This window comes from Triturus cristatus, chromosome 4_2, assembly GCF_964204655.1.
Source record: "Triturus cristatus chromosome 4_2, aTriCri1.1, whole genome shotgun sequence".
Classification (NCBI taxonomy): domain Eukaryota; kingdom Metazoa; phylum Chordata; class Amphibia; order Caudata; family Salamandridae; genus Triturus; species Triturus cristatus.
In genome coordinates this window covers 187,389,834-187,402,886 of record NC_140586.1, presented here as the reverse complement: position 1 = coordinate 187,402,886, position 13,053 = coordinate 187,389,834, and the positions used below count along the sequence as shown (strand labels likewise).

The window sequence follows — 13,053 nt, the reverse complement described above, 5'->3', positions numbered from 1 at the left end:
GCAGATACTGGCACTTCTTCTTTCAATCCATAGGCGGCACCTAGCCGTTAGCAGAAAAGCTACTACTTATTCCAGGGAAGACAGATGACAAACTTGAGGGCGGAGAAAGACCAAGAGACAGATACTCTTCTAGCAGAATTGCCAGAGAGGAGAGAGTAGCCGATGAGGAAGAGGTCCCAGTGACTCGGAGAAGGGAGCTACGGAGGTGTGATCTCCAGGCGAGCCGAGGCACAGACGAGAAGGGAACCTAGATGACCATTGAGTGCAGGCTACACACGACTAAGGTGATGTCGACCCCTTTCTTATTAGAGTGTACAACCTAATCTTTCACTTTTCTTTACAGGTTATGTGTTACACAGTAATGTTATGTGCTTGCGTATATGATATATAATAAAGTCAGTTTGTAGTGAATCAACATGTGCTGCGTGTTCTTGTATAAGAGGGTAGCCTATTCTTCTAGTCAGCTGTGACTTGACATGAACAGATGTTAACCCTGATCAGGTAAGTGGTAACTGAATAAGGCAGAGAGGAGCCCCTCGAACCAGAGAACAGGTTGTGCTCAAACTGGCGGTTCTTGTGTGATCTGATAAATAGTAACACTGATTCCCTTGTTGTATGTTAGGGTGATCATAGGATGAACTCGTGCTAAGGCTGCCGTCTGGGTAGGAAGTCCTGGGTCCGTTTGAGACCGCGAGGCTAAGGCTGCCATCTAGGCAGGAAGTCCTGGGTCCGTTTGGGACCGCGAGACTAAGGCTGCCGTCTGGGCAGGAAGTCCTGGGTCCGTTTGGGACCGCGAGGCTAAGGCTGCCGTCTGGGTAGGAAGTCCTGGGTCCGTTTGGGACCGCGAGGCTAAGGCTGCCGTCTGGGCAGGAAGTCCTGGGTCCGTTTGGGACCGCGAGGCTAAGGCTGCCGTCTGGGTAGGAAGTCCTGGGTCCGTTTGGGACCGCGAGGCTAAGGCTGCCGTCTGGGTAGGAAGTCCTGGGTCCGTTTGGGACCGCGAGGCTAAGGCTGCCGTCTGGGCAGGAAGTCCTGGGTCCGTTTGGGACCGCGAGGCTAAGGCTGCCGTCTGGGTAGGAAGCCCTGGGTCCGTCTGGGACCGCGAGGCTAAGGCTGCCGTCTGGGTAGGAAGTCCTGGGTCCGTCTGGGATCGCGAGGCCGCCACTTGTATTATAAGAGGTCTTGATATATATATATAGTAGGAATTCCCTGTCCTTAGGTGGTATATATATATGTGGTTACTTATTGTGAATAGGCCCTAGGGAGGGGGTAACTTTCTGGCTGGGTTAGAAAGGCTCTGTTGAGCGGGTTCTATCTGATCCGACAACCCAAGCAGAACATTTGGCGTCACGAACCGTTTTCGAAACCTGTGTGCGTCGTGTTGTCTCGTGTTTGCTTTCGGCGTGTGCGTGGTTTTGTTTGTATATTATTTGTGGTATACTTGTGTGTCTAGCTTTTCTTCTCCTTTCTTTTCTTTTTCTTTCTTTTCTTCTTTCTTTTTCACAATGTTTTCTAGAAAATCTAAATCTACTTTTAAGTTGCCCGTTGATATTCCCGGATGGGATTCAACGCCTTATGAAGCCTTAGCCCGTGAGTGGGCTGATTCTACTGGTTTGAGTGAGAATTGGAATTCTTCTTTGGAGCTGGCGGAGCCGGCTAATGTGATTACTTGTTTACAGAAGGCACCCGTATCGAAGGGTGAGGAGATTCCTGTTTTGGGACGCAGAGGTTGGATTGTTCTGTCTGCGTACAGGATTCTGCATGAGAGGTTGTTGAAGCTACAGATCTCTCTTAAGGATGTTGAAGCGCACTTTGTTGAGATTCAGAATTCTCATACTTTGTTGCGGTGTCAAAATAAGTTGCTTGCTGACAAACTTGAGACTTACCAGACTATTGCCGAGAGGGCGGCTGTGCGAATTGCCCGTTATAAATACAAAAATCGGCGCGGCCGGGTTTCGACGCGAAAGGTGCGTCTGGTCGTGGCGAAAGCCGGACTGGATTGGAATCCTGATGAATGGGATGGTAATATCTGGAATTCGAGTGATTCTTGTTCCTCGGGTGAGGAATCTGTTAAGTGCGAGTCCTCCCGCTCCCGCCATGATTGTAAGCCTGCTTCTCGCACCCCTGATGGTGCACCCCGTGATTGCGCTCGTCCTTCGAGTGGGGTTGATGCTTCTTCCACTGGTTGTTCCTCTACGTGTACTGGTCGAGCTCCTTGTGATGCTCACCCCGCGGTCTCGGTGCATCCAGTTTTTCGTCGGAAATTGCAGCAGTCTCCTGCTGCTCCGCAGGGTATTTCTTTAGACTCTTTAGAGGACTTTACTCAACAGGAAATTAGTGATATTTTGCAGCGATTTCGGCAGCGAGCTGGTGAGACATTGCTCACATGGATGGTGCGCCTTTATGAACTGGGCGCTGCTGGCATTATGTTGGATAATGGTGATTGTTTGAAGTTTTGTTCCTTGAGCTCGGATTCTACTGTACAGGATCATTTTCGTAACTATAATGGTGGTGGTCAAATTTCTTTACTTCAATTGGCGACTGAGGGTTGTAATATAAAGTACCCTACTGAGTCTGATTGGCCTGTGAATGACAAACAGTGGTATACTTTGCGCGACGCTGCACAACGTCTCAAAGAAGAGGTGATGAAAACGGAGATTTTTCTAGGTACTGCTGACAGGTTGCTTGATGGTTCGTTGACATCTTCTGTGCGGAATCGTATTATTCGTTCTTCCCCTGTTGCTTATAAGCAGGTCATGATGACTTTATTGATTAATCAAACTGGTAACGTGTTATCTACAGTACTGGAATCGGTACGCCAACTCGGTGAGTTAGGCGAGTGGTTTAAACCTGAACGTCAGTCCCGGCCTGACACTCGTACTCCTGGTGACAATAAACTTACTAGACGTGATATCTTTTCTGGTCTTCTGGCCGATGGTGTGCGGAGGGAGGACATTGACGGTGAGACAACTGCTCGTTTGTGGGAGTTGTTTCGCAAACGTGCCTTGGATCGGAAGGAGGGTGCCCGGCGTGTTCGGATGTCTGAGTGTGATCGCGGTGGTTCTGACGGTAGCGGTGATGACGACCGCCGTGGGCGCTCTGTTCGTCGTGATGACCGACGTTATGTACGTGATATGTCCCCCCGTCGAGAGAGAGACAGAGAGAGAAGAGGAAAGAGAGAGGGGAAAAAATGATTATATTTACAGCAGACGTAGAGATGATAGGGATCAATCCCCTGAGTTGAGGAGGAGAGAGGATCGTCATAATCTGGCCGATCGAAACCAGCACTGTACTGCAGAAGACACGAATCCATTTCGTACTGGGAATGGATTTGAACAGGAGGTACCGATACCTAAGAAGCGTGAGAGTCTTTATCCTGATTTATCCTGGTACACAGAATGCAGTAAACATGACTAGGAAATAGGTCAAGCTCCAGTACACAGATGGGCTCACAGAGATAATAGACCCTATGTAGATATTGAAATTTATTGGAGACATCGTAATATCCAAAGGGCCCGAGCATTGGTAGATACAGGAGCGGAGGCCACTCTTATTCATGGTAAATCAAAGAAGTTTAAAGGTCAGCCTTTTACAATTACCGGATTAGGTGGAAAGGAAACTCCCGCAATTCAAACATTACTTGAAATGAGAATAGGTAGAATTCCTAGAAAAGAATACTCTGTACTAGTGGTGCCTCTCTTGGAATTCATAATTGGAATAGATATTTTGAAAGGAATGACTTTGCATTTAGATGATGGATGTTACCAATTTGGAACTACGCATTATATATCGTCCAGGCCTATACGGGTTGGTCGTTTACGAATGCCCCCCATAACAGTTCCTCAGGCGACAAAAGTGGTTTGTCAGAAGCAGTATCGTATTCCGGGTGGTCATGAGGAGATTAGTACCACTATTCAGGAGTTGGTGGATGCAGGTGTTATAGCCCCAGTTACTTCTGCTTGGAATAATCCTGTTTGGCCTGTACGTAAAAGTGATAATTCTTGGCGTATGACTGTTGATTATCGAGAATTGAACAAACACACACCCTCTTTGACCGTTGCAGTACCGGATGTTATTACCCTAATTGAAAGAATCCAAAAACATCCGGGTACATGGTATGCGTCAATTGATATTGCTAATGCTTTCTTTTCGATTCCGATTGCCCCTGAGTGTCAGGAACAGTTCAGTTTTACGTGGAATGGGCGTCAAATGACGTTTAGGAGTCTTCCTCAGGGCTATGTGCATAGCCCTACTATATGTCACCGGCTGGTGGCAGAGCATTTGGCTGAGGTACCGGTTCATCCACAGGTTCAGATGTGTCATTATATTGATGATGTTTTGATCCAAGGCGAAACACAAGAGGAAGTTCAGACCCAATTGGACAGAGTCATTGGGTGCCTGCGTGAGAAAGGTTGGGAAATCAATCCGGATAAACTACAAGGCCCGTCCCAGGCTGTGAAATTTTTGGGTATTAATTGGCATGAAGGGCACCGTGAAGTGATCCCTCAGGTTAAACAGAAAATTCTTGATTTTGCAGTTCCAAGGAATAGGAAAGAAGCCCAAAGCTTCATTGGTTTATTTGGTTTTTGGCGTCAGCATATTCCTCATTTGAGTCAATATTGGCCCCCTTGTACCGTGTCACCCGTAAAAAGAATGCGTTTGATTGGGATACACCACAGCAGGATGCGTTCGACCTAGCAAAAGAGGCAATTCAACATGCTTTGGATTTATGGCCCGTACGTGATGGGGAGGTAGATTTAAATGTGTCTGTACAGGGCCTTTATGCGAATTGGAGTTTGTGGCAGAAGCAAGGCAGGAGTAGAGTGCCGTTGGGTTTCTGGACCAAAAAGTTACCTGATGCTAGTGAGCGTTATACACCCTTTGAGAAACAGTTACTTGCATGTTATTGGGCTCTGGTGGATACCGAGCAATTGACTTTGGGACATGATATAGTTTTGCGACCTGAGATTCCTATTATGCAGTGGGTTATGAGTTTGCCAAAAACTCACCGCATTGGACACGCTCAAGAGGCGAGTGTGATTAAATGGAAATGGTATATACAAGACAGGGCACGTGTGGGACAGAAAGGAGTTGCATCTTTACATGAGCAGGTGGCGCGAGCGCCATCGACTGAGACTGAGAGTGTATGTTCCGTACCTTTAGTACAGGAGTCTCCTGTCAAGTGGGGTATACCCTTTGATGATTTGTCCGCGGAGGACAGGAACCATGTCTGGTTTACGGATGGTTCAGCAAGGTTCATAGGGCCGAAACGGCACTGGAAAGCGGTGTCCTATAATCCGATCACACAGAAACTGCTGAGCACAACTGGTGAAGGTAAGAGCAGCCAATTTGCTGAATTGTATGCTGTTTATCAAGTCCTGAAACAAGAATTACCCGGCACATGTCATATTTTCACCGACTCTTGGTCTACTGCCAATGGACTGGCAGTTTGGTTACCGACTTGGCATTCCCATAATTGGGAATTGCATTCAAAACAGTTGTGGGGAAAAGAGTTATGGCAAGAGATTTGGGAGATGCTCCCACAGAGTACTGTTACAATCTTCCATGTGGATGCTCACACCCCTATAAATTCTCTTGACAAATTTTTTCATAACATTGCAGATGAGAAATCTAAAATTGCTGAGGCAGTGGTGGACAGGCAAGATTCTGATATGGCGGGATTGGCGAAATGGGCCCACCAGAAGGCAGGACATTTTGGAGAGAAAGCCACTAGCAGGTGGGCTGCTGATCGAGAAATTTATATTCCCTTAGATTTGATCAAGAATGTTATTTTACATTGTCCCATTTGTCAGCATATCAGACAGCGCAAAGTGCCCCAAATTGTTAAAGGTCATTTACATCGCGGGAAACTGCCCGCTCAAATTTGGCAAATTGATTACATTGGTCCACTTCCCATGAGCAGGAATTGTCAATATGTTTGCACTATTGTTGATACATACAGTGGCTTGTTGGTTGCCCTTCCCTGTAAGCAAGCTACCCAATTGAATACCATTAAAACATTGGAATTGATTATCATGTATTATGGTGTGCCATTCCAAATTCAATCTGATAATGCATCCCATTTTCGTGGAAGATTGGTACAGGAATTCTGTGTGGAAAACAATATTGAATGGATATTCCATATACCCTATTATCCACAGGCCTCGGGTCTTGTGGAAAGGTTGAATGGCCTGCTAAAGGATCAGCTGCGTAAATTAACAGATGACAAGTATAAAAATTGGCGAGACTTTTTGCCCCAAGCAATATTGATTTTGAATAATCGTCCTTTTCTAAATGCTGAATCTCCACTTATGCGTTTGTTTCCCCCGAATGTTAAGGCTCAGCCTAATGAAATCAGAGAGACTGTGATGTACTGGGAAGTTACTCCCGGAGCTTTGGCTCCATGTAGAGCGACCCCAGGGTCGGCAGGTTTAGACTTGCATGCCATGGATGACACCGTTATAAAAAGTAAAGATCGGGTCATCATTGCTACCGGTGTTGGTGTTCATATACCACCTGGGAATTTCGGATTGATCGCCCCTAGATCGGGGCTGGCAGTAAAAGGCATTCAGGTGCTTGGAGGAATCATTGACAGTGATTATCAGGGAGAGATTAAGGTGCTCCTGCTGAATAGCAGTCAGGTTGACTTACTGATACACCGCACTGACCGAGTGGCTCAATTACTCATTATGCCTGTTTTCAGTGGTTCATTAATGAAAGGCGCTGCCCCAACTTTGCTAACTGTACGAGGCCAGAAAGGTTTTGGCTCTACGGATAACCCTGGGGCTAGGGTTTGGGTGCAGTCGCCTAAGAATCCCCCTGAACAAGCAGAGGTCATTGCCACCGGTCAGGACAATACCATTTTGGTTATGAGACCAGGGAAAGATAGCTGGGAAGCGGTCCCGGCTGACAAATGTTATTTACGAGAATGATTAATGCCTGTATTTGATTCTCTTTCAGATCATTCTTTGGACTGTTGCTGCAGGATGTGTCGGCGCTGGACTCCTTTTGGGATGGTTCGACGAGAGAGAAGGGATCCCGTCAACCCGGGATGAACTGAGAACCCGAGTGTTACGTTCCTTCGCTGCGTGGGATTCATCATCGAACTTTTGGACATCACTAGCTAAGAGGGTGACTGATGCCCCTCACTTCTGTTTGACACCGATGAGATCTGTACATGACATCTTGGCGACCTGCCTGGTTGCTGTCCCTGCCTCACTGGAAACTCTAATTCACATTTTCAATGTTTCAAAGGCTCGCCCCAATGTTCTCCTGGGTGATTTCGCTACCCATGTGTATTGCCCCTTATGTACTGAAATGCCAGACGAGCAACCCCCCATCCAGTCCCAAATAGTTACTTATAATATCACACAAGGTGACTTATGTTTCTTCCTTACGTGTAATCCTAGTGCGATCTCTGAATGTCTACGCCTAAAATTGAAAGGTGCCACTTCATTTACAGCTCATGAACGGACTTTGTGCTTTCAAAGGACACCGACCACATGTGTTTCAGTTCAGAACAATATGACTTGCAATAGTTTGGTAGTTACCCCCAGTCATTATCGCACGATGTTACTACCTGCCGGATGGCTTTTCTCATGTGGTAATACTTCCTGGCCATATGTCCCTGCAAACATTTCTGGAGGCCCTTGTGCCATTACGAGACTAAGTTTACTGATGTTCTCGTCACATCCGAATGCCAACTCTCGTGTGATTCGAGATACTGTGATGTTACAGGAGGATTGTGACTCATCTTTACATTTATATTCCAAGTCTGAATACCTTAGCCTAGCTATTTCAATTATTGGTGTTCCTGCTTTGGCAGTTTATAATGCCAAATCTATTGGGAAAATGGCCTGCTGGATGGTGAAATCCATTAATCATACTTCTACAGTCCTATCTGACATGCTGTTAGACGCCCAGGGTGAACGTAGAGCCATCTTGCAAAATAGAGCGGCCATTGATTATCTTTTGCTTAAACATGGACATGACTGCTCTGATTTTGAGGGTCTTTGTTGTTTTAACTTGTCTGATCATACACAATCTATTCGCGCCCACATTGACAGGTTACATGATTTGACGGAGGAAGTTAGAAAACACATTGACCAGGGCTGGTTTGACTGGCTCTTTAATTGGTTACCTGACCTGTATCTGTTACGTCGAATATTAGGAGGTATTCTAATTACCATCGCTGTTTTGATTTCTATTTGTTGCTTTATTCAGTGTATTCCTTCATTACTTCAATTTTGCACATTTGGTACTAGACATAGATCAGTTAGCTTTGTTTCATATTATTCCTCCACAGATGTTAGTTCTGTTTAATGAATGTATAATAGACTGAAGTCAAGGGTGAAATGTACTGCTCGATTTTCCCGGCTCTATTGTGTTGATGGGTGATTAGGGTGACTTCAGTCTCTCTACCATTCAAGCCTAAGGGTTAGAGTAGTGAATGAAGTCTATTTTCTAGGCACTTCGACATGATCCTGTGTTCTTCCCCATAGATCAGGGCTTGCACACATATCCTAGGGGATAGATTCGTTAGTCTTAGGGATAGCCTGCCCTGTAGTGAGGGTATTTCATGGAGCCGTGCTGAATTCAGGCCTGGTAGGCCTCAAACGGGGGAGACTCCATCTTTCTTTCTGCTCCAGCAGCTTGAGATGCTTCTAGGTTAAAGGGGATGTTTTAGTTATGAGGTGTTATTCGCTTGGAGAGAACCGGTTCAGACCGGCCCTTATCGAAGGATTGTATTTTTCTTCATGCCGAAGACGCTACATCAGGCCGGCCGGCTGGGAAAGTGTCCTTGGCACGGGGAGGTACAAGAATTTGGTGGGCGGCAGGTTACGGGCTGGAATTTTCCATGAGAAAATGCACCTCTATATTAGTGAAAGTTTGAGGCAGATACTGGCACTTCTTCTTTCAATCCATAGGCGGCACCTAGCCGTTAGCAGAAAAGCTACTACTTATTCCAGGGAAGACAGATGACAAACTTGAGGGCGGAGAAAGACCAAGAGACAGATACTCTTCTAGCAGAATTGCCAGAGAGGAGAGAGTAGCCGATGAGGAAGAGGTCCCAGTGACTCGGAGAAGGGAGCTACGGAGGTGTGATCTCCAGGCGAGCCGAGGCACAGACGAGAAGGGAACCTAGATGACCATTGAGTGCAGGCTACACACGACTAAGGTGATGTCGACCCCTTTCTTATTAGAGTGTACAACCTAATCTTTCACTTTTCTTTACAGGTTATGTGTTACACAGTAATGTTATGTGCTTGCGTATATGATATATAATAAAGTCAGTTTGTAGTGAATCAACATGTGCTGCGTGTTCTTGTATAAGAGGGTAGCCTATTCTTCTAGTCAGCTGTGACTTGACATGAACAGATGTTAACCCTGATCAGGTAAGTGGTAACTGAATAAGGGAGAGAGGAGCCCCTCGAACCAGAGAACAGGTTGTGCTCAAACTGGCGGTTCTTGTGTGATCTGATAAATAGTAACACTGATTCCCTTGTTGTATGTTAGGGTGATCATAGGATGAACTCGTGCTAAGGCTGCCGTCTGGGTAGTAAGTCCTGGGTCCGTTTGAGACCGCGAGGCTAAGGCTGCCATCTAGGCAGGAAGTCCTGGGTCCGTTTGGGACCGCGAGGCTAAGGCTGCCGTCTGGGCAGGAAGTCCTGGGTCCGTTTGGGACCGCGAGGCTAAGGCTGCCGTCTGGGTAGGAAGTCCTGGGTCCGTTTGGGACCGCGAGGCTAAGGCTGCCGTCTGGGCAGGAAGTCCTGGGTCCGTTTGGGACCGCGAGGCTAAGGCTGCCGTCTGGGTAGGAAGTCCTGGGTCCGTTTGGGACCGTGAGGCTAAGGCTGCCGTCTGGGTAGGAAGTCCTGGGTCCGTTTGGGACCGCGAGGCTAAGGCTGCCGTCTGGGCAGGAAGTCCTGGGTCCGTTTGGGACCGCGAGGCTAAGGCTGCCGTCTGGGTAGGAAGCCCTGGGTCCGTCTGGGACCGCGAGGCTAAGGCTGCCGTCTGGGTAGGAAGTCCTGGGTCCGTCTGGGATCGCGAGGCCGCCACTTGTATTATAAGAGGTCTTGATATATATATATAGTAGGAATTCCCTGTCCTTAGGTGGTATATATATATGTGGTTACTTATTGTGAATAGGCCCTAGGGAGGGGGTAACGTTCTGGCTGGGTTAGAAAGGCTCTGTTGAGCGGGTTCTATCTGATCCGACAACCCAAGCAGAACACTAACGAAGGCTGCCCTACGGTCCATATTAGGAAGTTCTATCTTATACATCTTTCTAATCTCCTCTTCAACGTGGGCATTATCAGTGATAACCTGGTGCGTTATTGGGGTGTGGTCTCATGCTGTGGTAATTACGAACACCTCAGAAATGTCGGCCTTAATAATCTGAACTTGTCCATATATTCGGCAGAGGAACAGGTGAAGGTGAAGGAGACACTTTGTAATACGTGGTGGCAGTTCCCTAGGAAAAATCAGTCTATCTGCGCCTACTGCATGGGAAATGTATGAGCACACATTAGCCTTCTGCCTCCCTGCTTTTGTCATATCATTGTACCAAATATTGTCTTGGAGAGAATCATGGACACTATGCTGCCAGAGCAATTGGGCATCCTTACGATGACAGGATGACAGAGAGGGACACATTGTAACATTAGTGGTACCATTACAGGCAATGGGACACGTTGTGTTATTAAAGGTGCTATTACCATCGCTACAGGTGTCGGAAGGGGAAAGGTATGCAGGATGCACAGTAATTTGGGCAGCTTCATCTTTTTTTATGAATACAATTATTTTGAGCCAGCCAGTAAGAAAGAACAGTGAACCAATAAAACACTGTGAGTGCAACTCCGACAATTAGAGACATAAAGTAAAAGCACATATCTTCTTGTAAGAATCTTTTGAGCTGCTGTTGTTGCGGCTGAGTCCATAGACTACCAATACGTCCTCTTCTGGGAAAGTCAATGGGAACAAGACGCCCTCTTCTTGTTGGCTGTTCAGTGCTGAGGGGGTGCAGGGTCGACCCTGATGTCACTCCATCCATGCTTTTCTTTCAGCAATTCGGACAGATGTTAGCGAGGAGTCTGACTTTAAAAGGTCCTTCAAATTTTGGGTCCTTCCACCGGTGAACTAACTATTGGACAAAGATCTTTGTTCCGGGAGGGATGAGCGAGAGTTCAGGATTGATGGGGCCCTTCTCATTTTGCTTGGATATCTGAGTAGAAAGAAACTGCGCAATGTGTGTTAATTCACACAGATACTCATACATTTTAGCTTTCACAATTTCAGAAGAACTTTCAGTATCAGTTTTGGGTCTAGTTGCTGGGACCGAGACATTTATTGATAGTCCGGTGACAAGCTGATGAGGGTTAGGTGGTGGTCAGATTTTGCAATGTTTCGGAATGCAAATAGGACACTCGGCAGGCAATAAAGCAATTTTTTGCCGAATGTGGCACTTATCTTGCTTTTTTTATTTTTAAGCAGACTGTTCAGGCGTTCACAGACGCCATTGTTTTGTGGGTGGTATGCTTATGTTAATTTGTGCTTAATCCCTAACATGCTGGTAAGATAAGAGAAAGTAGTGTTAGCGAAATGGCTGCCGTTGTCTGACTGGATCACGTCTAGTAGGCCCCAATGTGAAATGACCTCTCGGAGCAGGAAATTGGCTGCTGCTTCAGCATCACAGTGGACACATGATCCAGCTTTGATCCAACGGGAGAATGGACAAACCACTACAATGAGGTATCAGTAGTTTTGGCATCTGTCAATCATGTCAACAAAATCAATTTAAAGTTCTTTAAAAGGCCCTTGTGGCTTTAGGATAGTAGATGCAACTGTTTTCATAGTGAGGGTTGACGAATATTTACGGCAAATGAGGCACTAATTAACAAAAAAATGGATCATTTCATGGGCATTTGGGACAAGCCAGTCTGTTTGTATGGTGGTAGACATGTTATCTCATGAAACGTGTGGGAAGATGTAGCTGGTCTAATGCTACTTCTAGTAGGGCCTGTGGCATGACAGGATTTCCTGTTACAGTCTGTCTATAGATAACATCTGAGGGATGTAGTTGTACTCCCCTCTTTTCCCATAATTCTTTCTCTTGATCTGGTGCACTTTCCTATATTTTCCTAAGATGTAAGCGTGCAGTGTATTCATATCGCTCTATGTGGTCAATGGTAATGAGCAGTCAGACATGTCTTTCTCTTCACATTCTTTACTATGTTGTTCTGTTGGATGTACATTTTGGGCAAGCAGGATGGGGGCGTGCTGACATTCTGGCGGCGCAGCAGGCAGAGGCCCCCTGACAGCGGCTTTCGCTGCCCAGTCTGCCAGAGCATTGCCGCTGGAGGCAACATCTTGGCCAATCGTACAGACTGCCCATTTGACTACAGCAACCTCAGCTGGTAAGGTCAGTGCGTCAATTAGTTCTTCAAGTAAGCTTCTATTCATGATAGGTGTGCCGTTACATTTGAGGAACTCTCGCTTTCTCCAGCGCAGGATGTTGGAGTGTGTTGTTGTGACATATGCAGAGTCTGAGTAAATAGTGATGCGTTCACCTGTCCTGCTTTTAAAGGCGGCAGTCAGAGCCACTAACTCTGCTGCTTGCGTTGAGTAGTATGAGGGTAATGTAAACTGCAGTACAATATCTAGGGAATCAGGAATCATTTTGTCGAGCTTTAACTACTGCAGCTCCTGTGTACCTGATCCCTGTTTCTTGATCAACCGTAGAGGACTCATCAACAAATTATATTGTACTGTCTGGGAACGGGCCCTCTGTTGCGGTCCCTGATTCATCTAGTGAATATGTAGCACAATCATATGACTCATCATCTGTGGTGGCAATGGGGTGGGTGAATAATGTCTCTGTTTACAGTGTGGCACTTAACAACCTTCAGTGACGGTAATGAAAGTACTACTTCATAGCCTGATTCTCTCTATGTGGTAAGGGTGGTCTTAGCCTTTTGTATTGTTGAAAACAGAGCATGTTCAGTGTATAGTGTCAAAGGAGTACCCATGACCATGGGGGTGCTTTCCTCAACCGCGAAT

At 46.4% G+C, this 13,053-nt stretch overlaps 1 protein-coding gene across 3 annotated transcripts in view; it reads left to right on the top strand.

Moving 5' to 3' along the window:
• XPNPEP3 (X-prolyl aminopeptidase 3) overlaps window positions 1-13,053 on the top strand; it is a 242,456-nt gene that overhangs the window by 17,968 nt on the left and 211,435 nt on the right. The window contains exon 3 of one of the 3 annotated variants that reach the window (XM_085601056.1): window positions 6,958-8,580. The exons of the other annotated variants lie outside the window; for them this stretch is intronic. Within the exon in view, the coding sequence (XP_085457182.1) occupies window positions 6,958-8,319 (1,362 nt within the window). The 3' untranslated portion in view covers window positions 8,320-8,580. Of the gene's footprint in view, window positions 1-6,957; window positions 8,581-13,053 lie in introns of those variants that run through there. 3 annotated transcript variants of the gene reach the window in all.